This window comes from Heteronotia binoei, chromosome 17 (assembly GCF_032191835.1).
Source record: "Heteronotia binoei isolate CCM8104 ecotype False Entrance Well chromosome 17, APGP_CSIRO_Hbin_v1, whole genome shotgun sequence".
NCBI lineage: Eukaryota > Metazoa > Chordata > Lepidosauria > Squamata > Gekkonidae > Heteronotia > Heteronotia binoei.
The window spans coordinates 3,989,115-4,005,146 of NC_083239.1; the positions used below are offsets into that span (position 1 = coordinate 3,989,115).

Consider the following 16,032-nt stretch of genomic DNA (forward strand, 5'->3'; position numbering starts at 1 on the left):
GAGGTCCAAGCCACCTGCCATTATGCCCATTACAAATGTCCTGGTAACAGTCTCCCTTCGACAGCTGATGTAAATTAAAGTTGTGGTACTGAACGCAAGGAGGGAGATGGATATTGCTGTAAGTAACAGCATAAGGAAATGTAGAGCGTATCCCATGGCCAGCAGTTCCAGGAAAGTGGTGTGGTCAGGAGGTCATGGGCTCCTGACAAAAGACTGGCCATGTGTGTATCCCAAACCCAAAAGGAGACAGTTCATAGAATCATAGAGTTGGAAGGGACCTCCAGGGTCATCTAGTCCAACCCCCTGCACAATGCAGGAAATTCACAAATACCTCCCCCTAAATTCAGAGGATCTGCATTGGTATCAGATGGCCCTCTAGCTTGTGTTTAAAAACCTCCAAGGAAGGAGAGCCCACCACCTCATGAGGAAGCCTGTTCCATTGAGGAACCGCTCTAACAGTCAGGAAGTTCTTCCTAAGTTGAGCTGGAAACTCTTTTGATTTAATTTCAACCCATTTGTTCTGGTCCTACCTTCTGCACCATCCTCAATATGACAGCTCTTTAAGTACTTAAGTATCACCTCTCAGCCACCTCTTCTCCAGGTTAAACATGCCCAGCTCCTTCCACCTTTCTTCATAGGACTTGGTTTCCAGACCTCTCACCATCTGCATTACCCTCCTCTGGACCCATTCCACCTTGTCTATATCTTTCTTAAATGTAAAACCCAAAACTGAACACAATCAGAGTTGTCACTAAAATTTTATTTTTCATTTTCCTGAATTTCCCTGACCAACATTTGTCAATTTCCCTAACCACCATTCAAATATAGCCCCAAGTTAAAAAATGAATAGGTCATGTTGCATTATTTCAAGGCTTAATGAAATGTTTCATGCTACAACTACACAAGTCTCAACAGAGATTTAATATCAGCTTCTTTCAACATTAACTGCAGCAACATCTGTTTTGCAACTGCACTAAAAATTACACCAAGATACAAACTTCAATTCAAGTAAACTCTGAATGCTAACGAGTAGGAACTTTCCAAAGCTGGGAAATTTTCACTTTCACTTTCTGGTTCCAGAAAGTGTAGTGAGCAGATCAGCAGCAATAAAGGAGGTGGAGTTTCTGCAATCTAGAGAAGCAGACAACCCTCACTTGCAACCTTTATGCATGGGAGAAGTCAGGAAAAGAGGATGAGAGAACTGGAATTCTGTAAACTCCAGCAAGAACAAAATTTATTTTACATGGTGCAGAGAAGAAAGTGCGAGTCGTCTGTGAAATCCAACAGCGGCAAAATTCATTTGCAACTCTGTTCTGGGTTTAGCAGGAGACAAAAATGTCCATTCCACACACAAGCATGACCCAAAAACATGCTTATCTTTATATGTAAGTTAAATGCTGTACTAGCAGGTAGAGATGAAACAGATGTTTAAAGTTTGTATATTGCTTTGCAAATGCTACAGGCAGACCTTGGAAATCATGCAGGGACAAACACATTAGGCTGGTTGCTGGGGGTGGAGCTGAGAAAAAGGTGGAGCTGGAAAAGGGCATCATTAAGTTTTACTTGTATTCTGCTGCTTCTCCGTTTCAGTTGCCACAAGAACAGATCATGCTCTTGCAGCAGCAGGTCAAAAATCCACTGCTTGAATATATTTTAATCACAATTTCCCTGACTTCAAACCAATTTCCCTTTCCCTGACTTTCCAGAAAGTGGCAACCCTGACAATACTCCAGGTGAGGTCTTACCTGAGCAGAGTAAAGCTATCACTTCACATGATCTGGACATTACACTTCTGTTAAAGGTAAAGGTAGTCCCCTGTGCAAGCACCAGCCATTTCCAACTCTGAGGAAATGTCACATCATGACGCTTTCATGGCAGACTTTTTATGGGGAGGTTTGCCATCGCCTTCCCCGGTCATCTACACTTCCCCGCCCCCCCCCAGCAAGCTGGGTACTCATTTTACTGACCTCAGAAGGATGGAAGGCTGAGTCAACCTAGAGCCGGCTATCTGAACCCAGCTTCCGCTGGGATCAAACTCAGGTCATGAGCGAAGGGTTTGGACTGCAGTACTGCAGCTTCACCACTCTGCACCATGGGGGCAGCTATAAACTTCTGTTAATATAGCCCAGAACTGCATTTGCCTTTTTAGCCACTGCATCACACTGCTGACTTACGTTCAGCATATGGTCCACTAAGACCCCTAGATCCTTTTCGCACATACTACTGCTAAGACAAGTCTCCCCCATCCTATAACCATGCATTATTGTTAAAATTAATTTTATTGGTTTCAGTCCAGTATTCCAGCCTGTCAATTTAGAACCATCTGCAAATTTAATAAGCATCCCTCGATTCTTTTATCCAAATCATTTATAAAGATGTTGAACAAAACAGGCCCCAGGACAGGTCCTTGAGGCACTCCAGTTGTCACTCCTGATTATTTGTTCTAAAACTTTTCAAGGTATAGACAGCAAGCTGACGGGTTGGTAGTTACCCAGATCCTCCTTTTCCCCCTTCTTGAAGACGGGGACAACATTTGCCTGCCTCCAATCTTCCGGCACCTCAACTAGTCTCCAAAAATTCTCAAAAATATTGGCCAGGGGCTCAGAAATTACATCCACAAGCTCTTTTAGTACCTTTGAATGCAGTTCATCTGGCCCTGAGTTTACAGAAATTAGGTGTTTATATACTACCCCTATGTTGATCCTAGGTTGGAACTCCATACCCTCGTTATATGTTTTGTTTTGCCATGTTGAGCACCATTTCCCTCAGAAGAGAAGACTGAGGAAAAGACTGAGTTGTAATGATGGTAATGGATACAACAGCAGAGACTGACCAAGAGAGAGATCTTGGGGTCGTGGTAGATAACTCACTGAAAATGTCAAGACAGTGTGCATTTGCAATAAAAAAGGCCAACGCCATGCTGGGAATTATTAGGAAGGGAATTGAAAACAAATCAACCAGTATCATAATGCCCCTGTATAAATCGATGGTGTGGTTTCATTTGGAGTACTGTGTGCAGTTCTGGTCGCCGCACCTCAAAAAGAATATTATAGCATTGGAGAAAGTCCAGAAAAGGGCAACTAGAATGATTAAAGGGCTGGAACACTTTCCCTATGAAGAACGGTTGAAACGCTTGGGACTCTTTAGCTTGGAGAAACGTCGACTGCAGGGTGACATGATAGAGGTTTACAAGATAATGCATGGGATGGAGAAAGCAGAGAAAGAAGTACTTTTCTCCCTTTCTCACAATACAAGAACTCGTGGGCGTTCGATGAAATTGCTGAGCAGACAGGTTAAAACGGATAAAAGGAAGTACTTCTTCACCCAAAGGGTGATTAACATGTGGAATTCACTGCCACAGGAGGTGGTGGAGGCCACAAGCATAGCCACCTTCAAGAGGGGTTTAGATAAAAATATGGAGCAGAGGTCCATCAGTGGCTATTAGCCACAGTGTGTGTGTATGTATAAAATTTTTTGCCACTGTGTGACACAGAGTGTTGGACTGGATGGGCCATTGGCCTGATCCAACATGGCTTCTCTTATGTTCTTAACAAGGGGGTGGAGAGTGCCTTTGAGAGCAGGTTGAATTCTATTTTCCACCAGTCCCAGGGCCAGGACGCTGGATGGTAGGGAGAAGCAGACCAACAAAGTCACTGAAGGACCAGAAATGTCAGAGGAACCAGAAATGCAGGATGTGCATGAGAATTATGGCAAATATCAAAATTGAAGTGATTGAGGCCATTAGGCCCTAGAGACCTTGGATGTGGAGAGCAGTGCCTCCTCACTGTGTTTGGGGCAGATGCACAAGAAAGATGATGTCCAGCTCTTTCCATGGTGAGGACAACATCTGCAAGTTGGTATCCATGGTCACCCCTATAAATTGGGCCCTGGTTAAAAGGGGGGTTAGGTGGGCTATTGATTAATTGATTCGTTGTGTGTACCAAGTGTTCCAGTAGGCCAGGAGCGGACTCAATGTTGTGACCAATAGCTTGTCGTCTATCATCGGGAACAGTGGGAGAGGTAGGTTGTGATGAGCACCATGGTTTTGGTGATGAATGGGACCATTGGGGTGTCAAGTGGAGGACTTTGCATTGGTAGTGGTCCAACTCAATTGTGAACCTAGATATTCCTAGTGGCAGAGGTGTAAGCAGATGTAAGAATACATGTCCCATAGAGTGGCTGCCCCTGCCTCTTGCTTAATCAGCAGGAGGAAAACTGCTGATCAGCAGGAGGAAATTCATGCTGAATTCATGGTAGATGATGAATCCATTCAGTGCCCTCAGGTCCATGATGAAGCAGGGGCCCCACCCTTTTTTGACACCAGAAATGGAGACCAGAATCCTGGAAGGATGGGGGAACTGGTTCCATGACCCATCCAGTGAGGAGAGTCTATACATCTTCCAGAAGGACAGCAGGGGGCTTCTGGGTTTTGGCATCTTGAGCTTGGTGGGGTCCGCAGAGTTCGTTCTCGGCACCCCCCCCCCAAACCGGGTGGTAGGAGGGGTGCCATGGCTGTGGCATCTTGAGGGAGACCCTGGTGGGATCTTCGGACAGCAAGGGGCTCTACAGAAGCCAGGGAAACAGTGGCGGCTGGTCCCTGTTCCTCCAGTTTACCCCAATGCTCCACTGTTGCGGTCGCCATGATGGCAGTAAGAGATGACCGCCCAACTGTTTTCTTCTTTTAACAAGCTTCTATCACATCATATTTCTACCTTAATCATCAAAATGCTATCATGTAAGTTTTTCTTTTTAGTACTACCGATTAATGGATCTTTTGTTATAATGCCAATTGGAACTGTTCAAAAAAAAAAGGGGGAAGAGAAGGATATCCCCCCTCTTTTTCCCCAAAGGAGGCTTCAGAAAGACATAGAACAAACTTAAGAACTCTCAATAATTTAAATTGGACTGAACTTGGATATTTGAATGGATTTGGCTTACAATTAAACAAGCTATAATGAGAGCATTGTTTTATTTCAATATGGTCTGAATAAAAGTCGGATATATCTTTTGATACTTGATCGGGATTGAAAAGCATAAGGCTGGAGATTTATAAAGATAGATTTATCTGGGAGTTGCTTTTTAACTTTGATTATCGGACTGAGTTATACCGTGGAGAAGGTGATGAACCAACCTGAAGCATTTGATTAAAAAGATATTATGGTTGCCATATCCACCTTGAAGCAGGAAATCGGTATGCTGACAGAGTTGATACAAGACAAGGTGGAAACTTTTATTTTAAAAATAGCGAAATTGCAACTGAAAATTTACATGAGCAGAGTGGTGAAGGGATCCCAGTGATGTCTACGGAGATAAGAGAGGTGGATAAAGATCCAGTGAAGGAGTCGAAAGAAATCAAAATGGAGACATTATACGCAGTTACAAAAAGGAGGCGGAAATCAAGCCTGATTAGTTTTTACACGAGGAAGTGACGGCATGGAGATCTCATCGCTTTCAGTAAAACAGATCTATGTGCCAAAGGGAGAAAAGGCAGACTACTTCAAGAAGATCAAGACTTGGAAAGCTTTCAAAAAGAAGGGAATATAAATTGTTGCTCTTTCTTGTAATTGGTCAGCATGGAATTAATAAAAGGAAACCGGCGTGCAGCCTTGAAACGGCTTTGAAATGGCAAGCGAGATTCCTAGAGGCGTGTGGCTTTGAAATGGCAAACGAAACTTCTAAAATCTGAACGCTTCTCTTCTGTTTGTTATTTTTATCTATGGATCATATATTTTCAAAGCGAAATAGAGTAATTTAATAGAGAGTGGGTTATAGAGGCGTATGATTTTTTATTATTTTTTCATTTTTTCTCTGTTGGAAGCAATTTAGTTAGTATTAAGGATAAAGAAATTATATTCATATTCTCTGCTTATGACTATTGTCAATATTGTTAAAGTTAGTGCTTATCCTTAACATCTACGGCTCCGAATCGTGGGTTTTATACCGTCATCACCTGCGACTCCTTGAGCGCTTTCATCAGCGCTGCCTTCGCACCATCCTCAACATCCACTGGAGTGACTTTGTGACCAACACTGAAGTCCTCAAGAGGGCGGAGGTTACCAGCATCGAGGCACTGCTGTTGAAGACGCAGCTGCGCTGGGCAGGGCATATTTCTAGGATGCCCTGTATGGCGAACTCTCCACCGGCTATCGAAATAGAGGGGCACCAAAGAAGAGGTACAAGGACTCCTTGAAGAAATCCCTTGGCACCTGTCACATCAACCATCACCAGTGGTCTGACCTAGCCTCAGATCGCAAAGCATGGAGACACACCATCCACCAGGCTGTCTCTTCCTTTGAGAATGCACGCATAGCTGGTCTTGAGGACAAAAGGAGATTGAGGAAGAATCGCACTGCTACAGGACCAACCCTAAATCAGACTTTTCCCTGCAGCCGCTGTGGCCAGACCTGCCTGTCCCGCATTGGTCTTGTCAGCCACCAGCGAGCCTGCAGCAAACGTGGACTATTGCACCCTTCTTAAATCTTCGTTCGTGAAGCCGAGCCGAGAGAGAGAGGGGTTAAAATTAACAAACGGGCTTTATTTTGTAGTTGGTTTCTTTGCTTTTCTCATTTGTTTGTATTAAAGATGAATAGCTTAGATTTATATCATAAGCAATAGAACAGTAAAAATATATAATAAAATAATAAGACTGTATAATGTAATGGTTGTACTGGGTTAAAACTTAAGACTTGCAGGTAGAAAGAATTTAGTATCAGATTTCGAAGGAAGAAATGTAATAGCTATATTTACTACTTTTTTCTGTTTTGTTCTTCCCCTAACTCTTCCTTTTTTTGCTTCTGTATCCCCGCATCATTCCTTTCCCTTTATACTGAAACTTAATAAAAAATTTAAACACCAGAAGGACAGCAGGGGGTGGTGTTATTATATATCTTAGGTGGCAGTTGAAGAAACTGTATCTTGCACCCCTCCTCTATAATGGAAAGGACCCTTTTGTCGGAGATGATGAACCTCCAAATTGGTAAGTATGGGTACAGGTGAGTGGATTAGAGGAGAAAAAGGTGAAATGAAGCCAAAACAATCCTGTTTGGGTGTTCTGGGGCCCTTGGGTCTGGTGGTTAAAAATGAAAATGGTGAACACTTTGATTTGATGTAAGAGGGTTTGGTAGATGCTGAGGAGTGTTCAGATGGTTGATGCTAGGACTGCCATTTGTACCAGGATTTGTCTTGGATGGTATTGCATTTGGAGAAAAAAACCAGATTCTGGAACATCTTGATGTGTTTATTCAGCTCATGTGGAATAGTATTTGCAGTAGAGCTGAAAATGCTATCACCTTAAATGGGGAAACTACCTTGACTTCTAGAAAGCTTTTGATAAAGTTCCTCATCAAAGGCTCCTTAGTAAGCTCGAGAGTCATGGAGTAAAAGGACAAGTCCTCTTGTGGATCAAAAACTGGCTAATAGGAGACAGAGAGTGAGTAAAAATGGGCAATTTTCGCAGTGGAAGATGATAAGCAATGAGGTGCCACAGGGTTCAGTACTGGACCCCATGCTTTTTAATTTGTTCATTAATGGTTTGGAGTTGGGAGCAAGAAGTGAAGTGGCTAAGTTTGCAGATCACACTAAATTGTTCAGGGTGGTAAGAACCAGAGAGGATTGTGAGACACTCCAAAGGGATCTGTTGAGGCTGGATGAGTGGGCGTCAACGTGGCAGATGAGGTTCAATGTGGCCAAGTGCAAAGTAAGGCACATTGGGGCCAAAAACCCTAGCTATAAATACAAGTTGATGGGGTGTGAACTGGCAGAGACTGACCAAGACTGATCAAGAGAGATTTTGGGGTCGTGGTTGATAACTCACTGAAAACGTCAAGGCAGTGTGTGATTGCAATAAAAAAGGCCAATGCCATGCTGGAAGGGAATTGAAAAGAAATCTGCCAGTATCATAATGCCCCTGTATAAATCGATGGTGCTGCCTCATTTAGAGTACTGTGTACAATTCTGGTCACCGCACCTCAAAAAAGATATTATAGCATTGGAAAAAGTGCAGAAAAGGGCAGCTAGAATGATTAAAGGGTTGGAACACTTTCCCTATGAAGAAAGGCTGAAGTGCTTGGGGCTCTTTAGCTTGGAGAAACGTCAACTGTGGGGTGATATGACAGAGGCTTACAAGATTATGCATGGGATAGAGAAGGCAAAGAAAGAAGTCCTTTTCTCCCTTTCTCACAATACAAGAACTCATGGGCATTCAATGAAATTGCTGAGCAGTCAGGTTAGACCGGATAAAAGGAGGTACTTCTTCACCCAAAGGGTGATTAACGTGGAATTCACTGCCACAGGAGTTGGTGGTAGTGGCTACAAGCATAGACAGCTTCAAGAGGGTATTGGATAAGCATATGGAGCAGAGGTCCATCAGTGGCTACTAGTCACAGTGTATTGTTGGAACTCTCTGTCCGGGGTAGTGATGCTTGGGGGGAGCACAGTGGGAGGGCTTCTAGCCCCACTGGTGGACCTCCTGATGGCACTTGGGTTTTTTTGGCCACTGTGTGACACAGAGTGTTGGACTGGATGGGCCATTGGCCTGATCCAACATCCAACATTATGTTCTGATATAAAGAATATCTCGCAGGATTTCTTGTTTCAAGGTTTGAAAAGTCTCTTGAAGATTTTGTTGAAAGTCTTCTTTTTTAAGAGGGTCTGAAAGAAAGCTTGTTTCCATCTTGGTGGCCATTTTGAGAGATTGTTGTTGCATTGGAATATTTATATCCAATGAGTTACTGGGGCTTAAAAACTCAATCAGAAGTTTAGTTCCTGCTTGTTGTAGCTTATTTTTCAGTCCTCCAGATTTTCCCATCCCCTGTAGAACAATTTCAAGTTGCTGTAAGTTGGGTTGGTCAGGGAGGCTGGGTGTGGAGCCAAGTCTCTATCCATCCGCCATCTACATTGTTGATGCTATGGCTCCCAGATGAATTATGTGGTCAGGAACACGCCCCCTTTGGAATGCATTTGATAGCAGAGTATTTGACATCCTGAAGGGAAAAACATGGCGCTTGGTACTGTGTGAGGAAAGAAGATGAGAAGAGAAAAGGAAGTCTTCTACTTTTTCCCCTCGTTATTCTTATTCTGGGAGAGGTTGTAAAAGACAAAGAAAAAGAGTGGCTATTGGAGAAAAAGGAAATTTAATGGAAGTACGACAGGAGCAAGCAGAGTGACTGATCAGCATGGCGGTCAGAAGAGAACTTGAAGGATGTCCACGCCCACTTCTGTGAGCCTGTGTGGTGGGGTTTCTGCATATGCTCACTGAAATCTGGGATCAAAAATCCTTTGGCTTGTTACGTACCAATGAGGGTTGGCAAGGGCGCACCATATCCCGTAGGTGTGATGCACAGAGACCATGAAGAAGATGCAATTATTATAAGCAAAAAACAACCACCACCACTATGATAATGTGCTGCAAGGATTTACTGCACACAATATGATTATGAAGAATTTTCAGTAATATAATTACAAGTAACTTTCAAGGAAACAAAACCACTGACAGAAGCAGTCACACTTCGTAATGTCCACGAAGCCTTTGACGATTTCAGAAATTTGGGATAGCAGCAGTAAAAAAATATTCATAGCAACAGCCATCAAGATGAACACCTGCTTTGTTGTTTTCTTCTTCAGCCACTCCTAAACTGATAAAGGTAAACAGCATTAGGAGGGACAGTGGCTCAGTGGTAGAGCATCTGCTTGGGAAGCAGAAGGTCCCAGGTTCAATCCCCGGCATCTCCAAAAAAGGGTCCAGGCAAATAGGTGTGAAAAACCTCAGCTTGAGACCTGGAGAGCTGCTGCCAGTCTGAGGAGACAATACTGACTTTGATGGACCCAGGGTCTGATTCAGTAGAAGGCAGCTTCATATGTCCATATTACTTTAGCGGAGGGATGGTGGCTCAGTGGTAGAGCATCTGCTCGGGAAGAAGAAGGTCCCAGGTTCAATCCCCGGCATCTCCAAAAAAGGGTCCAGGCAAACAGGTGTGAAAAACCTCAGCTTGAGACCCTGGAGAGCCGCTGGCAGTCTGAGTAGACAATACTGACTTTGATGGACCGAGGGTCTGATTCAGTAGAAGGCAGCTTCATATGTTCATTAATATGGACCAATGCCAATCTCATCAAATTTCCTTTTTCAACAGGTGGGAGAGCCTGTTTAGAATGCCAAGTTAACCATGCCTGTGCTGGAAGATCTTTTTAGCCAGTACAGGCGTAATCTCCACGTTGACACAGCTAACCTTTTTTCAATTTAGCCAGTGTAAGGCGTGGCCGAAGAAGAAAACAACCAAAAAATGTTCCATCTTGCTCCTTATCTTGAGAAAACTGAAAAAAGAGGGAGGGGGGCCGAAGAAAGAGAGGAAATTTAATTTTCTCAAAATCAGCTCTGGTAAGATAGTTTCCCGCTCTGTTCCATACACACAACAGATACTTCCAAGAATGCTAAGACTAATGACAGAAGGGCAATTAGTTTCCAAACTGGTCAACCAGGGTAGAATTTTTTTTTTTTCCAAACTTACTTCAGGACAGTCTTGCTTTCCAAAATACATATCTGACGAGATAGCTTTAATGTTGCCAAATTTCTTCTGAGCCTCATCGGTGCTTGCAGATAGTTCAGGTTTATGGGAAGAGGCAGGCCTACAAACATTGTTAGCATATGGTCACACGCGACAGAACAGGCTTCAGTTCAATAGACAGAAACTAATTAATACATTGAATACCATGTAGATATTAAGCATTGGGTCCAGACTAAATCTTCTGCTGACAGAAAGGGACGTGCAATTTCCACCAACTCACGCCGCCTCTAACTTCCTGACAGAGTGCTTCCTCAGTGGAACAGGCTTCTTTGGGAGATGGTGGGATCTCCTTTAAACAGAGGCTAGAGGGACATCTGACAGCAATGCTGATTCTGTGAACTTAGGGGGAGGAATTTGTGCATTTCCTGCATTGTGCAGGGGGCTGAACTAGATGACCCTGGAGGTACCTTCCAACTATATGAGTCTATGATTCATTTGGGGGGGGGGGTGCACTGCCGTTTCCTTCATGTACCTATTTGAATACTCCACAGTTTTCAAAGTCAGAGTGGCATCCACGTATCTGTTGCAGCTTTCTTTCTTCCAGTAAGAATCAGAATTGTCATCCCACTTGGAAAAAGGGCTGCTTCTCAGTTCTTCTGAGTCAAAATATCTGAGTGGAGGGAAAAAAAAAATTATTTCCTTAATAAATGGCTCGGCAGCTTACAAAGTCTGTAGGAGGCTGTAAAGTATACAATGGAGATTAATTAACGAAGTTTAGAAATTGAATCCTGTATTGTTCCTATGAGCCAATTTACACTTTATTCTATTTATTTATTTATACTTCTCTTTTATTGCTGAAACTGAAGGCAGATTACAAAAATTAAAGACACATAGTATGAGACACACAGTAAACAGTACAACCCCCCCCCCTCCCATATACTGCCTCATTTCTGTACTGGGCCAAAAAGATTCGTCAAGACGAGGAACGGTCCTGTTGTTTCATTTAACTGTGATCTTATGCAATTGTGTTTTAATTTTGATACAGTATTTTTACCTTTTATTGTTCCTCAACCCATTGTTTTTTAACCTGTTTTATATGCCATTAAAGGTTGATTGATTGATTGAATCCCCCCCTCCCCCCGGATTACAAAATTAGAAAACAATGCGAGGAGACTCAACAGGTTCCGTCCAATTAATTAGGTCATTTGGCATAGCCTTGTTTGGTGGAGTGCTGTTTCCTTTGATAGCAACAGCAGGCTTAGAGGTGCTTTTGATGGTAGTTTCCCTTTGCCCAGACCGAGTGGCTATGGACACTGATGGAAAAAGTGGAGCCACTGAGATGTTCTGGAAGACTCTTACAGGGAAGACACCTTTGGAGCAAAGGGAAGATTTCCCAATTAGGAGAAGCTGTGGAATTTTCGTGCTGCTGAAAGTTAGCAGGACCTTTAATGCCTGGTTGGTATTGTTCAACAGCTCTACTGATTCCAGGTCAACCTGCTTAGTTGCTAGAAGTGACTTAAGATGCCTTGACACCAGAAATTTGGAGTTCCAGGATGGAGTCTGGCCCCTGAAGCTGCAAATTGTTAAGCATATTTTGCGTGGTTGTAATATCAGGTGCCACGCAGGATCTAGTCTTAAGAAACAATGCAATAAGATCAATATAAAACATGGCATATTAATTAACAAGTGCCATTCCATTAATTAACAAGTACGGTCATAGGCTTTTAGACAATACAAGGTTGTATAAAAATTCAAAATGGTTAAAATTCAATACAAAACCAAGCCCCCAAGCAGAACCACCCTATAGCCTTCCAAAATATACCAGCTAACAGATTAACAACAAATCTAACACCATAAACCATTCTCAAGCGAGTCAGAAGGCTTTCTGACTGCAAAAGCAATAGTTAACTTGACTTAGGGCACAATCCAAAAAGGGGCCGGGGGGGGGGTCAAAAGTGCTCTGGAAGTGAACTAACAACTACGTGGGTGTAAATGCCAGTTGCGCCATTCTAAGCCCCTCCACACCGGCGGAAACGGGAGATATGCCTGTCTCCAGGCGCTTGCCTGCTCCTGAGGGGCACGGCTTCCAGTCAGTGGTGCAACTGAGGTGTAGGCAGCCAAGCCGGCGCGGGAGGGGCGGAATCAGGAGCATGTCCAGGTGAAGTCAGTTCCCTAAGCACTTTGGGCCCTGGCACGCCCCCTCCAGGAGGCGGAAAGTTACACCAACAAAAAGGCTGGTGCATCCCATAGGCACCTGTTGATCTCAAAAACACAGTTCCCCCCTGCTGCTGCACGAGCCCGCAAACTCCTTAGAGACCCGTGTAATTGCTTCACCAATTTATTTACCAATAATTCTCCTGCCATAGTGACAAATCTGACCATCCTGATTGGTTGGGGCTCAGTGGGACTATAGGATATCAGCCTTTGGCCTGTCAAACTATCACTCAAGAGTACTTGCGTGTCATTGGTTGAGTCCACTCCTCTCTCCTGCCCTAGTGGCAGTCGCTAATCAGCAAATCTTTCAGTAAAACGCAACCAACCATAGTTCTGGCAGTTACTGTGGGAACACACTGTTGGCACATGACACGTCGGTCACTGTCTCTGGCCTCCCATTGGCTGACTCCCCTGCCTACTGCAGGTCCAGGAATGTTGAACAAACTGCCAAAAGTAGTCTTACCTCAGAGACAGCCACATCTCCAGTTCTTCTCTGTGTCGTCTCTGTCACCCGGCCCCAGAAAGGGCTGCAGAGCTACCGCGGCCTCACAAAAGGCCTCCCAGAACATGCAGCCTCCAAGGGCCACAGAAATAGCCAGAGAGGCCAGGCCCCGCTGGGAGTATTTCCTTAGAGACCATAGCTACCTCCTGGGAAGTGCTAGCCAGAGGCTGTTGCTAGGCATTCCAGGATGCTTTTGTCAGAAAAGGGAGAGGCCTTCAGGGGAATATAATGCCATACAATTCACCCTCTAAATCACTTATTTTCTGCAGGATGGGGAGAGAGATCTGTTGTCTGGAGTCCAGATGGCAGAGATCACCTCCCCTTGAGGTGGGGTAGAATGAATGCCTTCAGTTGGGTGGATGGGAAGACAGCAAAGGTAGGGGGCACTCACCCAGAGGCCTTTAGTGATACCTTTCCAGGTTGGTGGGAAATCCCTGGAGATTCTGTGGTGGAGTTTGAGGAAGGCGTAGGAATTAGGGTTTCAGAAAACTTCCAGTTCTGGCTTTGGCACAGCAAGATAGAGGGTGAATCGTAGCTCTTGCAACCCCCCTCAAATTGTGTGGATTGAGGGGGTCCGGATACCCAAAGGGACTCCAGAAGAGGATTCTCTGAGCATGGGGAGTGACAAAATCCAGGGTTTTCAGCAGCAGCTGAACCCGGAGATTTTTTGCCTACCCTGAAGCCTCATCACTGCAACATATTGGGGAAGCAACATATTGGGGGAAGCCCTAGAGTCGCCATGGATGAAACCATGTTCATTGCCCTGATGGATCCCGCGTCATCGGCATGGACACTGAAGTCACACAGGACTAAAAGCTGTGGGTACTCCAGCTCCCAGCCTGCTACAGCCTCCATCATGGAGGATAAGCATTGAAATATAAGCCTTCTTCCCCCTTAGAGCCATATTTTCCCATCCCCATCCCAATCCCCAGCACAGATCGGAATGAATACTCTCATTCTTTCCCACAATCAATATAATATATATGATAAAAAGCTTGACTAAAGACCATACCTGTTACCACACTGCATACATTTGAATCCAGTGCAACCTCAATAACACTGCATACCAATCCTATTCATAAGTAAATAAAGTTACCTTGAACTGGGAGAAGAAAAATAAGAGTCCCCATCGTTGTATTTTTTCCTTGGCTTTGCAGCTGTAGGCGTTTCTTGTTCTATTATTTGCATATCTGAGATTACTGAATGGGATATGCCACTGTATTAAAAACAACGTAAATTATCTTAGACAGTGACCATAAAAACAGTCAGGTCAAAGGCAAACATATGTGCATCAAAATCTCAGGAGAGGTCTAAACTGTATTAAACATTAAGGTGCAAGGTGAAGGGTAAGGTAACATTAAGGTCCAAGGTAAATACTACAAATCGCATTTTAGATCTCATCAGATTTCACTATGATTTTCAGAAAGGCCATGATGCTCTAGAACAGGGGTGGCCAACGGTCGCTCTCCAGATGTTTTTTTTTTGCCTACAACTCCCATCAGCCCTAGCCAGCATGGCCAATGGCTGGGGCTGATGGGAGTTGTAGGCAAAAAACCCCAACATCTGGCGAGCTACCATTGGCCACCCCTGCTTTAGAATGGGGGTGGACTGAACACTGCTTGCAAGCTATGGGCATTTAAAGGTGCCTCTCACCTTTCTGCCTGCCCCTCTTATGGTGTTGCTGCAAGAAAGGATAGCAGCAGCTCCTCCCCTCCTTTACTGCTGGCTGCCAGTGGTATACCGAGTTCGTTACAAAGTGCTGGTTATCACCTTTAAAGCCCTATATGGCTGAGGACCTGCCTACCTGAGGGACCGTCTCTCCCCATATGAGCCCCAGAGAGCACTGAGGTCAGCTGGAAAAAAACAGCTGAACATCCCTGGGCCAAGGGAGGCCAGATTGAAGGCCACCCGGGATCGGGCCTTCTCTATTGCAGCTCCACTGCTGTGGAATCAACTCCCGGAGGAGATACGGGCCCTACGATGTTTAGATCAATTCCGCAGGGCCTGTAAGACCCACCTCTTCAAAATAGCCTTCAACTAATGACAAGCTAAGAAATCTTCTATTGAAGATTTAATGTTTATAGCACCATAATGTTAATGTTAATTTTAATATAATCTGTAAACTGTTTTTAATCATGATTTTATAAGTATAACTGTCGATGTATAATGTATTTTATGTTGTGAGCCGCCCTGAGCCTGCCTTGGCGGGGAGGGCGGGATATAAATAAAAAGTATTATTATTATTATTTTCTCTCACACAAAGGAGGCAAGCAACACATCTTTGTTCTTGATGGGAAACAGAAGCAGCAGCAGCATCTTTCCCATCTGTCTCTCCTTCTTCCCATAAAATACTTTAAGCTAAATAAAGCCCAGCAAAATATATCACCACAAAGAGGATCTCGAGGGAAACACCACTCACAGCTTCTTTAGAGTCCAAGCTACCCAAACCCCTCTTCTAAGGGCTTCCCCAATAGCTGTCATAAGGATCACTGGCCCAAAGACTTAAAATGACAGATAAGCTGTGTTCACAAAGCCAGGATCCATTACGCATTCTTAAAACTTTGGGTATGCCCATTAGGATTTGACTCTCCTGTAACTGCAAACTCCTCCCCCCCCCCCCCCAGTTAAAGGAGGTGATGCTTGATCTGGTACTATGCAGAAGTAAAGTATTTATCTACACTTCATGCTTATGCAATGGAGCTTCATAGTTATTTGTTTTAAACAAAATTATAGTCAGCATTTCTCACTGAGACATGAAGCAGATTACACAATGTAAATCAGTGCATCCAAAGAATTTTAAGATCCATCCAGTCACTG

The 16,032-nt window shown here is 44.0% G+C and overlaps 1 protein-coding gene across 1 annotated transcript in view; it reads right to left on the minus strand.

The window, feature by feature from the left end:
• The window catches only part of ARFGAP3 (ADP ribosylation factor GTPase activating protein 3), a 79,602-nt gene that overhangs the window by 20,351 nt on the left and 43,219 nt on the right, over positions 1 to 16,032 (minus strand). The window contains exons 11-13 of the mRNA XM_060258502.1: positions 14,312 to 14,431; positions 11,032 to 11,169; positions 10,503 to 10,620 (exon numbers count right to left, since the gene is read on the minus strand). Coding sequence (XP_060114485.1) covers positions 10,503 to 10,620; positions 11,032 to 11,169; positions 14,312 to 14,431 — 376 coding nt within the window. The remainder of the gene's footprint in view (positions 1 to 10,502; positions 10,621 to 11,031; positions 11,170 to 14,311; positions 14,432 to 16,032) is intronic.